This window comes from Lepeophtheirus salmonis, chromosome 1 (genome assembly GCF_016086655.4).
Source record: "Lepeophtheirus salmonis chromosome 1, UVic_Lsal_1.4, whole genome shotgun sequence".
Taxonomy (NCBI): Eukaryota; Metazoa; Arthropoda; class Copepoda; order Siphonostomatoida; family Caligidae; genus Lepeophtheirus; species Lepeophtheirus salmonis.
In genome coordinates this window covers 41703552-41721695 of record NC_052131.2, presented here as the reverse complement: position 1 = coordinate 41721695, position 18144 = coordinate 41703552, and the positions used below count along the sequence as shown (strand labels likewise).

Here is an 18144-nt window from a genome sequence, read left to right as displayed (position 1 = left end):
TCAGAATGTAATGCATATTTATTCAAATGAAATGTTTGGTGGCCAAGAAGTAAAAATATTTATAAATCTGTAAAAGAGAAACTATCAAATTACCATCGTTAATTCTTCCAATTCGTTGTATTTGCCAAATATTCTTACTTCATATTTAAAATTAATAATTTCCATGAATAATTAACTATATCCATACTTGGTTTGCTATAAATAAATTATTAAAAACATTTGCCTCTTTTAAATGTCACTAGGTATTACATGAATGTATGTATAGGACTCGAAAAATCTATAAATTATCTACATAGAATATATTCTTCTAAAATCCTTTTGCTTTGTAGAGTTCTCCAAATTTAGAAGCACCTTTTTGATTGATTTGATCATAATTGGGAATGAGTAGTGAACATCTTTGAGCCCAATCATTCAAATCCTTGTAGTTATGGAGAGAAATGATATCACAGGCTTTTATTGTGCTAGAATATATTTAATGAAAAAAAAAAAAGATATTATAAATATTTGTATACAAATTTGGCATACTAGTTGTAACTTGTACAACGAAAAAATATATAATAATTATTCAATATTCAATACTCGTATATATTCATGGTATATATATATTTTTTTTATATAAAGATTTATAATTGACAAGTATGTATTCTATGACATATCATAAAATTCAAATGTCTACAGTTGTATTACTCGTTTCTACATAATAATCAAGTAACTTGAAAATAATAAAAATTACATCAATTAATGATCGATTTTGTAATATAGAATAAGGCGTTCTGGGAAGTACAATTTGTAATTTGTACAGTCTGCTTGTAAAAATAACAACTTGCGCCCAACATATAATAGGGTTTCTCTCTTGGGATCTCATTTTTTGATATTTTTTTCGAGGTTTTACACATAAGCGAATTTATTTTCTCGGGAAATACCAGATTTAATTATTCCATAATATAAGTTTAATTTAATTATATAATAATCCACCAAAAATTATCTTCTTCATATTTTACTATATGATAACTTTTTTTGCAGGATTGGATGCTGGACTCACGGGCCCTAAAAAACACCCAATCACTATTATTGATACTGATAAAAATGAAAAACATGATAATTGAGAATATATATTTACGTAGTACTAGTTTAAAATGTATTATTTCTTCATAAAATATAAAAAGAAATAATTTAATTTCATATATTTATAATTTACTAACAGGAGCCTTATATTTACCGGAATCCTCCTAAAAAACAGCTTGCCGAGAAATGAGAAACCCTGAGATAATATACAATATACCTACATATACATACTTTTAATACCTATAAGTAGCTAAAAATGATATATCTGCGATTGTTATATACTCTGTGTTTGCAACAAATCCAGTTTCTATCAACATATCATTTGCCCAACCCAAAGCTTTTTCCATAAGTTTAATTTTTTCCTTCGAAGCTTCCATCTTGTCGCCAAAAAATCTTTTAATCTAAAAGAAGGATCGTAGCTAATTGATATTGTGTAATGAGTTACAAATTACCACAATATTGAATAAACTCTTGTAAAATACCCCATTGTCAAAATGGAGTCTTTGATTGATTCGTGAGTTGACTTTAGGATCTTTTGGGTATAATTTTCCAGATTTGTCGAATTGTGATGCAATATACCCAGAAATAGCACGACTTTCGTTCAAAATGAAGTCTCCATGCTGCATAACAGGGACGTTGTGCTGAGAATTGAGCTATAATGATAAGAGTGTACATTATCTAATTAGTAATTCAAAGAGTATGTTTCAATGAGCAGATTCATTTTACAGCAAGGAATTCACGTTTTTGGGTTTCACCCTTAAATGGATCCACTTGGACGAAGTCATAAGTTGCTTTAGACAGTTCTGCAGTCATTGCAACAGCCCGGAATGGAGCTGAATAATCAATTCCGTAAAGTCGGAACATAGTTGAAAACAAGCTTGGATCAATTTAATAATTGATTGACTAAAATAAAACGTTTTTTGGATTCGCACAACGTTCACATAGTACTCAAATCCAATCTTATATTATTTCATCATAGAGAAACAGCGCCATCTCTATATTTATATGATACTACATACTGAATAATATTCAATGAGTTTTCATCATAAAGAAGTTGATATACAAGAATATATTACATAATAATTATATTCTCTATGTTAATAATATAAAAATATTAATATTACTACATTTAATCAATTAACAAACTGAACGCATTGCTTGATCTTTGAGAGGAAGTTTATTTTCTGAAATTGTTCTAGGTATAAAGCTATTGACTATTGTAGACATAAACATAGAATTACGGAATTTTGAGATATAACATAAAAATTAGAATTTTATTTAACAAATACTTGAAAGGTTGCGTGGTAACCTTGTGAAACATTCTCTTGCGTGATAGTTTAGATGTATCTCATTGGTGTAGAATTAAGAATATATAGTATTTTATGTTTAATATATATACATATATATATCGTGTCATTCCAAATCAAACTAAGTATTTTTATATGCCTTTGGCGTAATAGCCATTACTGTAGATCAGAGTGACCAAGGTTAATTCTTGAGAGTGACGAAGTTTTAATTGATAGAGCTGCAGTAGTGGATTATGAGTCAGCTGTTGTCGGGGGCAAAGTTATGTTATGAATTGTATCTTGTTAGCTATTAATATTTATCATTTACTAGTTATTAGTAACAACAAACATACTTAGATATCACATGAATGGTTAATGCCATGCTTATTCAAATTCGTCAGATCATAGATAATTTTTTTTTTTGAATAATTTACGTTTGAAACAAGGACTAAAAGGAAAAAATCTAAAATAGTTAATTAAAAAAAGTTGTAGCACATAACATTACAATTTAAAATAAACAAAAATATTTTTATCCAGTCTTAAAAAAAATTACGGATTTTTTTGAATTAGAAAAGTTGTTAATATTATGTGTATAGAAATCAATGATTAAATATCGCATAGATGGTTAATGCTAGTAGCTTTTTACAATTTTGTTCAATTTTGTTTTGTTTTGATATATTTGGGTTTAATAATTTGTGAATAAAAATTAAATATTTAAAAAAGAAGAAGTTAAATTTGTTTCTCTTTAAAATGATTGTGGTAAAGTGGTTGTGGAAAAAAACGTTGGGGTAATAATGTTGCATGTAATATAGTTGTATGCATTATCATTATGATACAAAAACCAATTAGTTCTATTGATATCTGGAGTGAACCAAGCTTCAATCACTTAACCTCATGTAGGGGGATTGTGTTATAAAAACATTTTTATTTCAGTTCAAAAATGTTGTCTTGGTGGAAGACATATTAATTGTAGTACGTGACTTCACATAGATTTTCTGATGCTGTTTAAATAAAAATGGAATAATATTGTATATGTGAATTAGGTTTTGCCTTTGATTTTTAAGCACAAAAACTACACATCCCCTTACATGAGGATAAGTGATTGACCCTTGTTTCACTCCAGATATTACTAGAATTCATAGCAAAAACGTTGTGCGTAATATCATCGTGAAGCAATTTCTTTGTAAGAAATATTGTGTGCAATTTTGTTGCAATTTATATTATACTAGCAAAGGGTTACCCGGCGTTGCTCTGCCCTAGGAGGGAGAGGGAAATCACATTGAAAATGGTCAAATTTATTGAGAAAATTAAAATAATATTAAGAAAATACTTCTGTATACTAATAATTATAATATGAATATTTCGTTGATGTCGAGAAAGATCCTGAGAATTCTAATTCTCTTGGATTCTTGACACTATATCAATCCGGTGGAGTAAGGTAATCCACAAAGTCTCATCATTGCACCCCCCTCAAAAAAAAAAAAATATTATTGCCTCTTGTAAACTTAGTATTATTATTATGAATATATATATATATATATAAAGTGTTATATATTTCAAATAACCTACCAACCTATATTGCCTAGATGAGGAGTCTATTTTTTTATTTTCTTCAAAAAATTCCCAGATCGAAATTCGCAAAAAAAAATTATAAAAAACTTTTTTCCAGTAATTTTGGGAAGAAATAGTTAATAGCATTTATTCGAATTGTAAAAGAAACACAAACCTAGCAATATTTTTTTCGTACTTGCAAAAATAAAAAAGTTTTGAAAAATACTGTCGTCGAAAAAATTATACTCGATAACTGGTTCATTTTTTCAAATATTGCTTAAAATTATGTTATGAAATGTTCCAGAAATTGAAAATACTTCGCTATCAAACAATCCGTTTGCATTTATTTGTGCAAAAAGCATCGTATTTTGGCATTTTTTCTAAGAAAATTGAAAATGGACGTTTGATGAAAAAATGTAAAAAAAGAGAGGAAAAGGCCAAATCCGTTTGATATCTTCAAAGTTATTGTATTATTATAAAAATATAAAGTATTGTATAACCACTTCATGTTTTTTTTGTTTATAATAATAAATTTGATTGATTTACTCCCCTTGACTATATCTGATATGAAATGCTGCAACGACAGTGCCCTTAAGCAATCTATAGTTATCTATGGTATTAGCTCCAAAACGGTACATAAACTACTTTTTTATTTGACTTAATCACTATAGCATCTGGGAACGTTATTAATATTTTATTTAAAATGTCATACATTTTAAATAAACTTATTTTGCACAAAAAAGTTGGACTTATAGCATTAAGCCCTTGACTGATCATTTAGGTGACTAGCTTGAAAAAGGATAGGAATGAGTCTTAGTGAGTACTTCTTCTAGGCTTTTTGAGCAGCTATCGCTTAAGAAATATCGAGTAATCACAAACTTTTTACTTATTAAATTTGTAAATTTGAGTTGTAATTGTAAGCAGGGGGATCCGCAAGGGGAGGGCTGAATGGGCCGCAGCCCTCCAAAATTAAGAAATTTTTTATTCTTACTAGAAAATGTAATATTTGATTTTTTTTCCAAAAATTGAGTATATTAGAAATTTTATAAATTTTTTTTGTAAAAAATTTAATTCTTTATAAATAGGTGTGGATTTTTGAAATTTTTATCCGAAAAAATTTATATTTGAAATTTAATTTTAGAATTTTGTTTCCAAAAAATTTCTCTTTTTTCTGAACAGCTCTAGATTTCTAAAAAAAAATTCCAAAAAATTTCTGTTTTTTCATATCAGCTCTAGATTTTTGAAAGTTTTCCCCCAAAAATTATATTTGAAATTTAGTTTTTGAAATTTTTTTTCAAAAAATTGGATTTTTTGTGAACAGCTCTAGATTCACAATTTACTTAGTAGATTCACACATTACTTGTATTCCTTTTAGTATGATGGACATGGGATAATTCTGCGTAATATCACTTTTCTAAGAATTTGTAAATAGATCTTCCCTTTTAGTTTTAAACGAGTCAGTTCATTTATTTATTTAACTATATATATATATATATATTTGTCACATATATTGTGGTGCTCAATATAAAGGGAACAGCTGTAACAACGGTTGCAATTTTCCACATATTATTTATTTTAAGTATTTAAGCTTGACAGCAAGTATGTTGGTTAGCCAGAGAAGTGAATAAAATAAATTTTTTAAAAGAATTTCTCCGATCTTGATTAAAACTTATCATATCTTAATCTACTATTATACCTTGAAATGTTTAATTATTTATTGAGCAAAAAATATTATTTATACTAAATTTCTCAATTTCTAACTCAAAATCAATATTTTTAACTGATAGTTAATCGTCCCTAGCTACTGGGGCACTAGAAACATTTAACTAGTCGCATTTAAATGTAATCTGCAGAAAAAACTACTTACTATTATAACCTTTAAATAAAGTCAAACAATATAAAACATATTAAGGTATGCTTTCTTAAAATTTGGTGAGTCTAAGCCAAACCAATTTTGAGTAATTGAGCGTAAAACGAAAAAGTCGAAGTACAGCACCCGTTCTCCCAGCTACCTTACTATACCTGAAGTTTAATCTTTTAAGTGACGTATTTGAGAATCAAAATTTTGTTATTATTGCATTTTAAAGGGTTTTTATACTGATATATAAGGATGGGCAAAACGTTGAGAAAAACAACCGTTTACAGATTAGAAAAGGAAAAAAATGTTGGTGCTATTCATACTAGTATTACCATATGGCTTTTTATGACAGGGTAAAAATAAAAATTTGTAAGTAAAAATATGTATATGATGAAATTAAGATTATGTAATCGGATATGTGAGGGAGCCAGATTCTGATAACAACCTACTAGAAGGAAGGAGAAACTGAAGCAAAATGGACTATTGAATAATCCCTCTTGGATCTTGAAAGGAATGATTTTCTATTTATGCAAAAGGCTGATGCTGGTGATGATGAAATACCTCCATCTAACAAGACTCTTGAAGAATTTCAAATCTGCTACAACTACTAATGTGGACGTTGAACGATCTTTTTGGTATGTTTAAAACCCCCAATACGGATCCAAGGCAAAAATTAATGGAAGAAAATCTTAATTTATGGATATAATATATAGCCAATATTATGAATAAATATTGGCAAAATATAATAGGAAACTAATCATTTTTTTGTGATGGGATGACTTGAATTTGTTACTCGACCCTTATAATCTTATGAATATTGTAATAAAATTATTATTTTAAAAAAATGCTAGAAAACTGAAAAAGTACAAATTGAACACAAAATAAACGTGAACAAATACATGCGGTCGGTGTAGATTTATTATTTTAGGCAAATAAGTTTTGTAAAGGGATCTAGGAAAGCTCAGACTTTCAAAATAGGCCATTGGAAAGTTTGCTGTTGGATTTTTCCCCTTGGAAAAAGCTCGCCAGGCAGAGGTATCACCTTTGTTTAATTAATGTAAATATTATTTACATTAATTAAAAGAAGGCGATTTATTATATAAATTGTACTTCTTAGAAATTTATAACAAAATGGTATTCTTTTAAATATTAAAGAATTGGCATCGAAATTGTTAACTTCTACTAAAATCGTATCGGAATTGGCATTGGATTTTCTTGTTTGAATTTCCCATCACTTTTTGTTTTAAATGATCCTTATAAAACCTTATAACTCTCTAAATAAAAATTCCTCAATTTTGATTATCTGGGTGCTCCTTTTTTAAAATTGAAGGCTCTTTTTTAGCTCATTTTAGCCATACAAATTGCTCAAAATCCTAAGTCTACTAATTACAAACAAAAATAGATTTTTTACTAAGAAAATCCTTTAAATCGAATTTGAATGCAAATGAAAAATCTCTTAATCAATATTCCATATGATGTAAAAATTATGGTAGTCTCATCAAAGCAGTCCTTAACTTAAATGCATCTCTTTAATCGAGATTCTACAGTTATTGTTGGTGTGTCCAACTCAAACACACTCTGAGAAATTAAGCAAAAAAAAAAAAAAAACAGAAATGTGTAACAACATTTACTCGTCTCCCCTACGTCTGTACTGCTTTTTGTATAGCCATGAACACTTGTTGTCAAATAAAATCCAAGTTTTGTATCTTTAACAAGTAGATTTTCTGCTTTTTTCCCTTTCTTTACTTCTTTTTGTATGTACTTATTTATTTAAAGCAGTAATGTATATACACTTGTTCCTTCCCTTGACTTCTTGAAGAATTATTCTAACTTTGTACATCATATATTATATTCTATGATGAATTAAGATACTCACAACTGATTTTTCTTTATAAACTGTTTTATACACAGAGAGAGAAGGATAAGTTGAGCTATGAAGAAAAAAATCATTTTCGTGTGTTTCAATGTGCTTGCCATTTACGTATTTTTCGATCAACTTACATATTTGAGTCAACAAATATCCAGACCTGATTCATCCATGAGCCTTCCAACAAATACAAGAAACGAGTAAGAAACATCTTAAAAATTTTCCTTTTTATAAACGTACATCTCTGCTTTAGTGTATTTTGTTGTCAGGTGTTCATGATTCTGTTTCTTTTCCTCTTATTATCCCCTTTTTGCTTGGTTCAGTTAGAAAAGTGGTTCTCCCCAAATGGGGGTATGTGTAACCCTTGGGGTACTTGAAATTTCCCAAGGGTTTACATAACTCAGGGGTGTCTGCAGGAGGTGGGATGGAGGGCCTGTAGCCACCCTCCAAATGAAGGATCTTTTGTTTTTTAAGAAGATTTAATAAATAAATAATTAATATTTGAAATTTTATTTATTTTTCTTTGAACAGCTATGAATTTCAAAAAATTTCTTTAAAAATTTAATATTTGAAAATTTTTATCTTAAAATGATATATTTGAAACTTTTTACTCAAAAATTTCATAGTTTTTGTAAACAGCTGTGGATTTTGAACTTTTTTCGCAAAAAAATTAATTTTTTGTGAATAAATATGGATTTTTGAAATTTCTTAGAATTTTAGGATTTCTTATCAAAAAAATTCAAAAAACCAAGCCCCCTCCCCCTCCAACAAACTATAATCTTGTGGTCACCCCTGTCATTAAAGCTAAAAATACTTTGTGCCTGGTAAGGGGGTATTTGGGTGAAATAAATATTTAGAAGTTAGACATCACTAAAAATAGGTTGATAATCCCTGAGTTAGAATACGCTCTTGTGAATGTCCCGTGAACAGCCCCCACAATTATTATTTTAGGGAAAATTCCTTAATTTACCTAGAATTGGCTTACTACCAACTGATTTTGGACCTTGTTTTCGTGTCTTTTCGGAGGAAAAGTTGCAAGATACATAAAAGTAACGGCGTGGCATATAGTTAGAGTTACCAATTGTCTTCTCCCCCCCCCCTTCTGGTCATAATTTTTTTTTTTATAAATGTTCGGGGAAGTTTTGTAAAGTCATGAAATGTCCGATTTTATTGGAGACACAGTCCATTATTTTTAGTTTCATATAAATTAAAATTAAATAGAAGCACAAGAATAAAAATTTAATTATAATTTTTTTTGATAATATTACTCCATTTAAAACCGACACTGAACAGTTCTTCCTTTTTGGAAAACTAAATAAATAGAAACATATGTTTATTGATTTCAATTGACATATAATTATGTAATTCCTCCTCTTCTTGACGTTATGCAAGTGTTTTTATTTGAAGAATGTGATTATGAGCAAATTGACATAGGAGTGTCTTTTTTCAAACTATGAATATGTTTCAGGGAGAAAATATCAAAACCTGCTAACAAGATTTGATAACGTAACATGCAATATATTTAATTTTTACTATTTATGACCTACAAATGATTGGTTGAACTAGTATTTGCACTTGTTAAACTGTGAACGATTACATATTATAATTATTGAATAATTGTTCAACTACCAACTGATTTGGTCTTTAGTAATCCAGAAAATTTTACTCAATCTTTATTGTTATAATCAAACGAGTTAAAATACATATATGATAAGTACTTTTGAACGTAAATTTCTCAGTCCACCCTACAATCAAGTCATAGAATTGATTTTAAGATTTTGTCGGCACCTGTTATCCTTGTCTTAGATAAATTTTTTTTTCATATTTGAGTAGCTGAGATAAAATGGAAAAAAAAATTGGGAGTATGCATTTCAAACTTTTGGGAAAAAAATTTCTGTTATATGTCTTGGGACACCCTACGGACACCCCTTGGTATATCAATTTGATCGCGGCTTAGTAATGTTAGTAAGATGCCCGTTTAAAAAAATAAGATTAATTTTACTGGAAGAAAAACTTGACAGCCGTTGTAATGAATTTATCTTATCGTGGGTTTTTTACCTAATGTAAAAACCAGAGGGGCACACTTTGTTTTGCCCATGGTTAATAGAAATGCAAAGTTGGACCATCATGTAATCGGGCTTCCTAGAATTTTCAATTTGATTTATCGTACCAACTGCTAGGTAAGAAAGACAAGTTTTGATAAAACACGCAACCACTCATACACTATGACGTTAATATTAAAAAGCGTAATGGAAGTAATCAGTCGTTGTCACATTATGGTATAACCTTGTATTTCAATTAAGTATTAACCTTGGCGTCGCCCTCTTTTTTTAGAGTAGCTGATGCATTCACTCATTAAATCTATGTGGGAGTACTCTTTATAGTTAAGATTAATAGAAATACAAGGTTATACATTAATGCTTTCCCGTCTGATGTAGGACTTTCACCACACTGTTTAATAGTGACGTCATAGAGTATAACTATTATCAAGAGTAGGTAATTATTGGTGTTGAGACTCTGTCCAGCAATAACTTTTTTTTCGGTTCAGTTTTAATTGATCTTTTCTAGACCGATTTCGATCGACTTTTCGGTCCAGACCACAGACAAACTTTATGGACCGATTTTTTTTTCGGTCTCACTTTATAGCCCGATTTTTTTAGTCTTACTCCATGGACAGATTTTTTTTGCTCTCATGTACCATAAGAGACCAAATTTCTTTTTTTTATAGGTCAACCGTTATTTATTTTTTTTAAATCTCAAAAGTACTCTATATTTAAAAAAAAATATATATACTGTATACCGATAATATAAACTTATTCATTCGATTATAGAAGCAAATCAGTTGAGTAATACGTAATAAACTAGACGTAGAAGTAATAAGAATCCGTTTCCTCTCAAATTAGTTTGTTTCGTAGACTTTTATGTTCTCCAAGAGTTATGAACAAAGGAAGATGGAGGAGATCGAAGGAAGATACTTCTAACATGATCATCCATCTCAGGAGAGGCTCGAATACTGAATTCCATATTCCACGAGAGACGAAGGGATTAAAATTCATCTGAGCTATCTTTGTTTAAACTTCGTATGACGTCATTGAACTTGAAAATACATATGATAAAAAATATAATGTTCTCAGACCAGTCTAGGATTTTTAGACCGAACCTCAACATTAGTAATTATCACATTCCTTGACTGTTACTGTTAGAGTACTGCTGTTATACTCTATGACGTCAAAATCTGTCTGTCTTGCCTAGAGTTGTGTTTGTACCCAAGAATGAATATATTAATCCATGGTCTTCGCCAACCCAACGGGTAAAATGAATTTAAGAAGAGGTGACTTCGGACGTGGTATAATTATTTAAAAAGAATAAATTGTATAGTTTTCTAATATACAACTCCTAAATACTATAAGAGGTAAGACACAGGGATGTGACCCGACCCACGGGTTAAAAAGGAGTTACCATGTAAAGTATTAACTTGATTGTACGAAATTTTAACAAAGGTACCCAATATTGATATGAAAGGATTGATAACAACTAGGTCGATGCAGTCGGTACGATACATCAAATTGAAAATGATAGCAAGCCCGATTACATTATTGTCTAACCTTGTATTTCTATTAACCTTGAGTGTATTAAGCATTCCCTTACTACAAAAATTACCAACAATATACTTTCAGTTCCTTACTTTTTTCTAAATCCATTACATAAAATATCGGAGCAATATCAAAATTTTGAAGAATGTCCTTCGATAAAGATACAATATTGGAGATATTAGATATTTTACCCGGTATATAGGTTTTATGATTTCGATCAGATATGTCAGCCCTTGTCTAGAAAGATATCAATCATGATTTGAAACTAATAAACCTATAGAAATGTCTCAAAATAACTTGGAAAATAAGATTAATTTCTATTAAATTAAAAAATATATTTAATATACCAAAAAAAAAAATACTTATCAACATTCTTCAGCTTATTTTTTCCCGACAAAATTTTTTATGAACACAGAGAGCATTTTTCCAACAATTATGTTTGCTTTGTTAAGAAAACTATGACCAAATGGGCATTCTTCTATGATAATACATTTATTAAGTCGTTTTTCTTCATTACACGGAGTAAAAGTAGCAAACAATAAAGATTCATTGCTTTCTGAATTTATAATTAATTTCCAGAGGAAGTGGTTTTCCAAATGTCTTCAAAGAAATTATTTACAAATAGAACTAGTATATGAAGTGTGTTCAAAAAGTGAGGTGACTTTTCAAATTTCGTTGGCAACTGACATTTTTGTTTGTAAGAGGCATACTGGTTAGAAGTATTTTTCGTGTTCATCGATTTTTACTATTGAAAAATATGGATCAAATAATTTATTTGAAGTTTTGTGTAAAAAATGAAATTAAGTGCTCCAAAACAGTTAAAATGTTGACAGTGGCACACGGTGAAACATTTCTGAGTGAAAATAAAAGAAAAAATGTTTACAAGTGGTACATACTCTTCCAAGATGGACGGGAAGATGCTAAGGACGACCCTCGCTGTGGACGCGTAAGCACGTCAACTACCGATTAAAACGTTGAACTAGTGAAGAAAATTGTTTCTGAAAACCCTCAAATCACATATCGTTTGGCTCGTGCCATAATTTTTTTCGAAAGTTTTGGGCATGAGATGAGTGTTAGTAATGTTTTACTTAATTTTGAGATTTTTTGCCCACAAACAACACCAGTAACATGTTTCAGCCTTCATATTCACCGAATTTGGACCAATGTAACTTTTTCTTGTTCTTAAATTGATTAGACCTATGAAAAGACGGAGATTTGTAACGATTGAGAAGATAAAGACTGTATTGGTGGAGGAGCCCAAGACTATACCGAAAAGTGCATTTGAGAATGCTTCGTGGATTGGAAAAAGCGTTGGGACAAGGGTATTGTATCTGAGGGGGATAACTTTGAAGGGGACAACATAAATATTATTTTTTTACATAACCTGGATAATTTGTTTTACATCCCGGCCACATATAACGATTTGGCATTCCCACAAAAATGAAGCCTTACAGTTTAATAAATTTTAAGATTAAAACAGCTCTTTTTTTAAAATAATATATTAACTTATTCATTTATATTACATTCAACGGAGTAACTATAAAAATGCATAAAAAGAAGAAGGAAAGAAGGATAATATATAATACATAGAAAAATATTTCTCAAGTTATTTTCCATTTTTCGTGTAATCCAAACAAGATTATCGTTCGAGCGGTTCGGGTTCTTGAACCACTAGAACCGGAACCAACAAAGTTGAACCGAGACTGCAATATATCGCTTATCGGTCTCGGTTCTTGTGATTTTGTACCTATAATATAAAGAAAATACAATAAATATTAGCTTTAACCAATAAGTCAATTTTCTGAGTTTTTTTTTTTTTGTGCAAATACAGCATTTTCCAATAATTTTTTTTACATCCCCTGGGTGATACAGTTGAATCTGAGTTCCCAGAAAATAAAAGTGGTTTTAGGCACCAGACGGTGTAAAAATAAAAAAAATGAAGGGGCGGTGTATATTATGGCTCTTGGAGCACTTCACAATGTCTATAATCCTCACCACTTTAACTTCAGCATCTAGAAGATCTGAAATGATCTACATTTTGGCTTTTTGTTCACCATGATGATGAAATGTTTATCATTGTTTGCTTATGCACGAAGATTAACTGAACCAGAATGTCAAAAAAATATCACTGAACCCTCCTTTATTAATAAGAAAGTTAACCTCAATTGACAATTCATGTTTTGCTCCAAAAAAGGTGCATATATTTCTTCGGAATGACGTAGAATTGAGATCCAAGGATTTCTCTCAAATTATATATTTCTTTGCAATTGTCATCATTCCAAATGGAAATGCTCTATTATTGTATCTCATTCGCATCATTATTCGTGATATAATTTGCGTTTAAATCATTTTGCAAATTTTAAACTATGAAAAAGAATAGAAAAAATTGTTTTTTGTATATTAGAAATTGAAGCAAATAGCGGATTTTCCTAAAAAGCACAATTTCAATTAGTTTAATTTAATAAAATATTTTGTCAAATCATTTTTGACAATATTTTTTTCGACAGCAAAAGCACGTTTCTCACTGCTGAAACGTATGATAGCAACAAACTACATTTTCAAGAAAACTTTAAAATCTTCCTTCTAGAATGAAATAACATCTACCACGTTACTAATCCTACAGCCACATTGCCACCCATAATAAAAAAGTAAGCTATGTTGTTGCAATAACTCACTGGGGAAAAATTGTTTCTAAAGTAATTATAATTATTTTTTTAGTAATAAGTATAAATAATTATTATTACAAATTATTCTTTATGACCTTGTCAAAAAATATATCATGAACATTTCGATAATTATAAGCAAATTAGCGAATAAACATAATGGTGTTTAAAAATAATACTAGTATGTATTTCTTTCGATAAGTGATTGACTAATTTTTGGATTAAAATATACTAAATATTGCAATACTTACTCTATGCAACATCCTCTTTCCCCACCTACTTAAACCCACAAAGTTCATTATTGTTATTTAAACAATAAAAACAAAGAAATGATCTTTAAAAATTTGCAATCGCAGTAGGTTTGGTCTTTAAAACCTTTTTTTTAAATCACATTCGTGAGTTTTATTTCGATTCAATTCCTTATTTTCAAATGAAATAACTATATAGTTGAAAATTTACAGAAATAACAACTGATAAAAACGTTACAGCAATTAAAAGATAAATTAATTATTTAGTAAGTTATCTTGAATAAAGTTCCTACAAAATTAGTTTAATCATACAAAAATCTAGTAAAATGAAGAATCTTATATAGAAGCTAATATTTTTTTTACATGAGCTACAATTACTTTATAATATAGATGAAACTATAGCATGAATCTTATAACTTTGAAAAGATTGTTCTCCAAAAAGGTTCGAATTTGATTGATTTTTTCAATTTAACTTTTAATTTTCTTATAGAATATTTAATTAATAAGTAATGTAAGGTTGTGTAAGAATATTTCGAAATTAAATTCCATTAAGTCAGTTATTTGAATAATTATAGTAAGTATTTAATACTTAAGAGGCAGCAAAATTAACACCAATTTCAATATGTTACATATCCAATGTATTTGATTAGTATTTATTGATAAATCGTAAGTCATATAGTCGACTTATTACAATTAATAAGCTTAATAATGTTTACTTTTGAAACTTTTTTACAGAACCTTACATTGCATATTTAATAAATATCCTATAAAAAAATAAAAGCTAAACTAAAAAAATCAATCAAAATTGATCTTTTTTTTCTCAGCAAATCTTTTCAAGTTTTAATAAAAGAAGGATTCTATTGTTTTAACTATAATATAATACAATTGAAAAAAAATATGCATTAAATATTAGCCTCCAAATAAGACCCTTCCTTTTATTTGAATTTTGCATGATTAAGCCTATTTTTTAGGTTCTGTATTGAAGATAAATTAATAAACAGTTTGTTTTTTGATTACTGGACTGCTTTTTATTACATTTCACTTTCATTTATATAGTTTTTTTATTTCAAAATATGGCTTAAAATCGAAATTTTACTTAAAAAACATGATTTTTAAAAACAAACTTTAAAGGCCAAACCTACTGCAATTGAAATTTTTTCAGATCATTTTTGCATTCTATGGCTTAAATAATATTAGTGAATGTTGATTTGATGCCGGCATTCAAAAACCTGAATTTTGTTGCATAGTGTTATCATTATAAACTATTTTTTTGGTCCATTGTATCAAGGTTAATTGGTCGAAAACGAGGCATGAAATATATTTTGAGTCTAATATATTACAAGCATAAATGTCCATTAGAGCCGCTTAATAAAGCTGTTTCATTAAATTACATAGAAATAAATAATTAGGTATACTGATTACACTCTAACACAAAAGAATATTTTTAATAAGTATATTTCGAAGAAATATAATTTGAATCATAGAAGTATGATCATAGCAATAAATATATTTTAAATTGTACTAAGAAACTGTATTAGAAGAAAAATTGATTTCATTTCTGTCATTAATGAACATATCAGCTAAAAAGTTTTTGATGATATCAAATGCTTTCTTTTCAGGATTGTTAAAAAAAATTAATAATAAAAAGAATCAATATACAATTAATTTAGAATCATGGACTAATTTAATATTCTTTGTGACGACGTGATATTATTAATAAGTGTAGTAAAAACCTCAACAAACCTTGTCTAGGGAAAATGAAATGCAACGTCATTAATTTTTGTACTTGCAAAATTATATTTATCATGGCCTTTTTGCCTCCTACAATGAAGACAAACTTTAAATTACAAAACCTATTCATTTAAAAAAGGAAGGGGGATTATTCAAATGTCTTGATAGACTCGGAGCAGAATTGATGATCAACAACAAAGTAATTACTGCCTTTGGGCTTGCTTAATACGAAGTGGGAATTGTGTTTATTTACTTCATGCCAGCTAAGCTACTCTTCTTCCAAACATTCTTCAAATTACTGCGTTAATTTTGAGTTTCTTTTATTTTACTAGCCGGCAAGTCATATTTTTTTATTACTCTATTATATATAGTTGGTGCATTAAGACATTATAGGCACACAAAAAAATCTATTAGAATAATTGAAAGTGTTGGCCATGAGGTCAAGCATTCGAAACAGTCTAAAACACACACACATATCGTCTCGTTATACAAAGGAGTTTCACCCAAATGCAAAAATACCAATGTAGACCCTAAGGTCCATCTTGGTGTGATTGATGTATTTGCCAAATGTACAACTATACAAAGGACGTGTAGGTACACGAAAATACGGGAGTATTAAATAAACTAACATCCTCTTCACAACCACTCTATCCACATCCAACATATTCATATCCAATAATATTCCTCGTTCAAGGAGATCTTGAGATCCTGGCTTCAATATCGTTTATTTTTAAGTATCACCATGATAACAACACTTCAAAGTTCAAAATCCTAGTTTCTATCGTAGAGGGTGGCATGCCTAAATATTTACGTTTTTAAATTACACATTTACATAATTGATTTTCTGTAATTTACTACATCTTGTGATATTAAACTCAAGAATTCCAAGTTTTTTGGTCGATTACAGTTCTAGCATTCGTACTTAGGACTTAAATATATCTTGAATTTTTCTTAAAAATGTTGATAGTCTATTAAGCCAATAATTGATATCAGATATGCATTAAAAACATTTTACATATTTTGAAAAAATGTTACTGTTTTCATTATGTAATAAAGGGTTTTTCATTAACAGAGCTCACTTTTTTTTTTTAAATAAAACAAAAACGGTTTGAGATATCGACGATTTCTTTATTTGCCGTTAAAATACATTCAAGTTAATTTATGAATAAAATTCGATGTCGTTTGAATGACCCCCACGTGCACGATTTACGAAGTTAAATCGTTGAACCCAATTTTCGACTACTTTTCCGCATAAATTGGCTGAAACTGCAGCAATTTCGCGTTGAATATTTGTTCTGAGCTCTTTTAACGTCAACAGATTATTGGTGTAGACCAGGGCTTTCACGCGACTCCAAAGAAAATAGTCTAGAGGCTTTAAATTGCACGAGCGAGGCGGCCAATTGACTGGTCCATTTCTGGAGATAAGACGCTCACCAAACTTACTCTTCAATAAACCGATTGCAACATTTGCTTTGTGTGAAGTGGCACCGTCTAGTTGAAACCACATATCGTCCAAGTCCATATCTTCCAATTCAGGCAAAAAAAAAAAAATCGGTTACCATGGCGCGGTAACGATTTCCATTCACAGTAACGTGGCGATTGTTATTGTCGACGAAAAAGTACGGCCCAATGACACCGCCAGCATGCAATCCACACCAAACAGTAATTTTTTGGGGATGTAATGGTGCATCATGAAATTACTTGTGGGGGTTTTCCGGCCCAATAGCGCATATTTTGCTTGTTAACAAAGCCATTGAGCCAAAAATGTGCCTCATCGCTGAAGATGATTTTACGTTGAAAATCAGGATCATTTTCGAATTTTCTTTCAGCCCATTTTACGAATTCCCGACGTTTGAAGTGGTCAAGCGGCTTCAGTTCTTGTGTCAACTTGATCTTATACGGGTGTAATCCAAGATCTTTTCGCAAAATTCACCACAACGATGTCACAGAGATGCCCAACGATTGAGAACAAATTTGGGTCATCTTGAATTGATGCGCTTGCGGTAGCAATATTTTTTACACTTTGTGCATTTCTTTGTCTCACTGGTACAGGAACATTATTTAGCGTGTATGTGGACTCAAATTTTTTCAACAAACGTTGAATTGTTGATTTTGCAGGTCGATTACGTTGACCGTAAATTGGCGTTAACGCTCTTAAAGTTTGGATCAAAGACTCACCACTTTTGTAATAAATTTTAATAATTTGCAAGCGTTGCTCGAGTGTGTACTGCTCCATAATGAAACTACAATTATATCTGAGCACAGCTGTCTAAGAAACAATG

The 18144-nt window shown here is 29.5% G+C and overlaps 2 protein-coding genes across 5 annotated transcripts in view; one reads left to right on the top strand and one right to left on the bottom strand.

Annotated features, from left to right (window-relative positions):
* Positions 1-2056, bottom strand: LOC121129103 (glutathione S-transferase 1). Of its 2 annotated transcripts, XR_005868347.2 has the most exons (5): positions 1792-2056; positions 1518-1718; positions 1306-1466; positions 250-461; positions 1-195 (listed from the first exon to the last, which is right to left on the bottom strand). XR_005868347.2 is itself a non-coding variant. In XM_040724784.2 (4 exons), exons 1-4 carry the CDS (start codon positions 1927-1929, stop codon positions 308-310), a joined length of 654 nt encoding a protein of 217 aa, XP_040580718.1. In that variant the 5' UTR covers positions 1930-2047; the 3' UTR covers positions 1-307. The 2 variants fall into 2 exon arrangements, 1 of the variants encoding a protein (XP_040580718.1); XM_040724784.2 differs by having other exon boundaries at positions 1-461; positions 1792-2047.
* A 5466-nt stretch (positions 2057-7522) lies between these two features.
* LOC121129082 (carbohydrate sulfotransferase 4) overlaps positions 7523-18144 on the top strand; it is a 151531-nt gene continuing 140909 nt past the window's right edge. For 2 of the 3 annotated variants that reach the window (XM_071893120.1, XM_071893118.1), the window contains exon 1: positions 7523-7827. Coding sequence is in view for 2 of the 3 variants with exons in the window: in XM_071893118.1 (XP_071749219.1) it covers positions 7694-7827 (134 nt within the window). In the remaining variant the exon portion in view is untranslated. The remainder of the gene's footprint in view (positions 7828-18144) is intronic. The other variant, XM_040724757.2, reaches the window with a different exon arrangement.

What these genes read in the sequence shown, in the direction of transcription:
- LOC121129103 (XM_040724784.2), bottom strand. Translation starts at nt 1,929, where the DNA reads ATGTTCCGACTTTACGGAATTGATTATTCAGCTCCATTCCGGGCTGTT. An exon ending in AAAAACGTGAATTCCTTGCT is followed by an intron (nt 1,719 to 1,791) that starts GTAAAATGAATC and finishes TTATCATTATAG; the next exon opens with CTCAATTCTCAGCACAACGT. An exon ending in TCATTTTTAGCTACTTATAG is followed by an intron (nt 462 to 1,305) that starts GTATTAAAAGTA and finishes AATATATTCTAG; the next exon opens with CACAATAAAAGCCTGTGATA.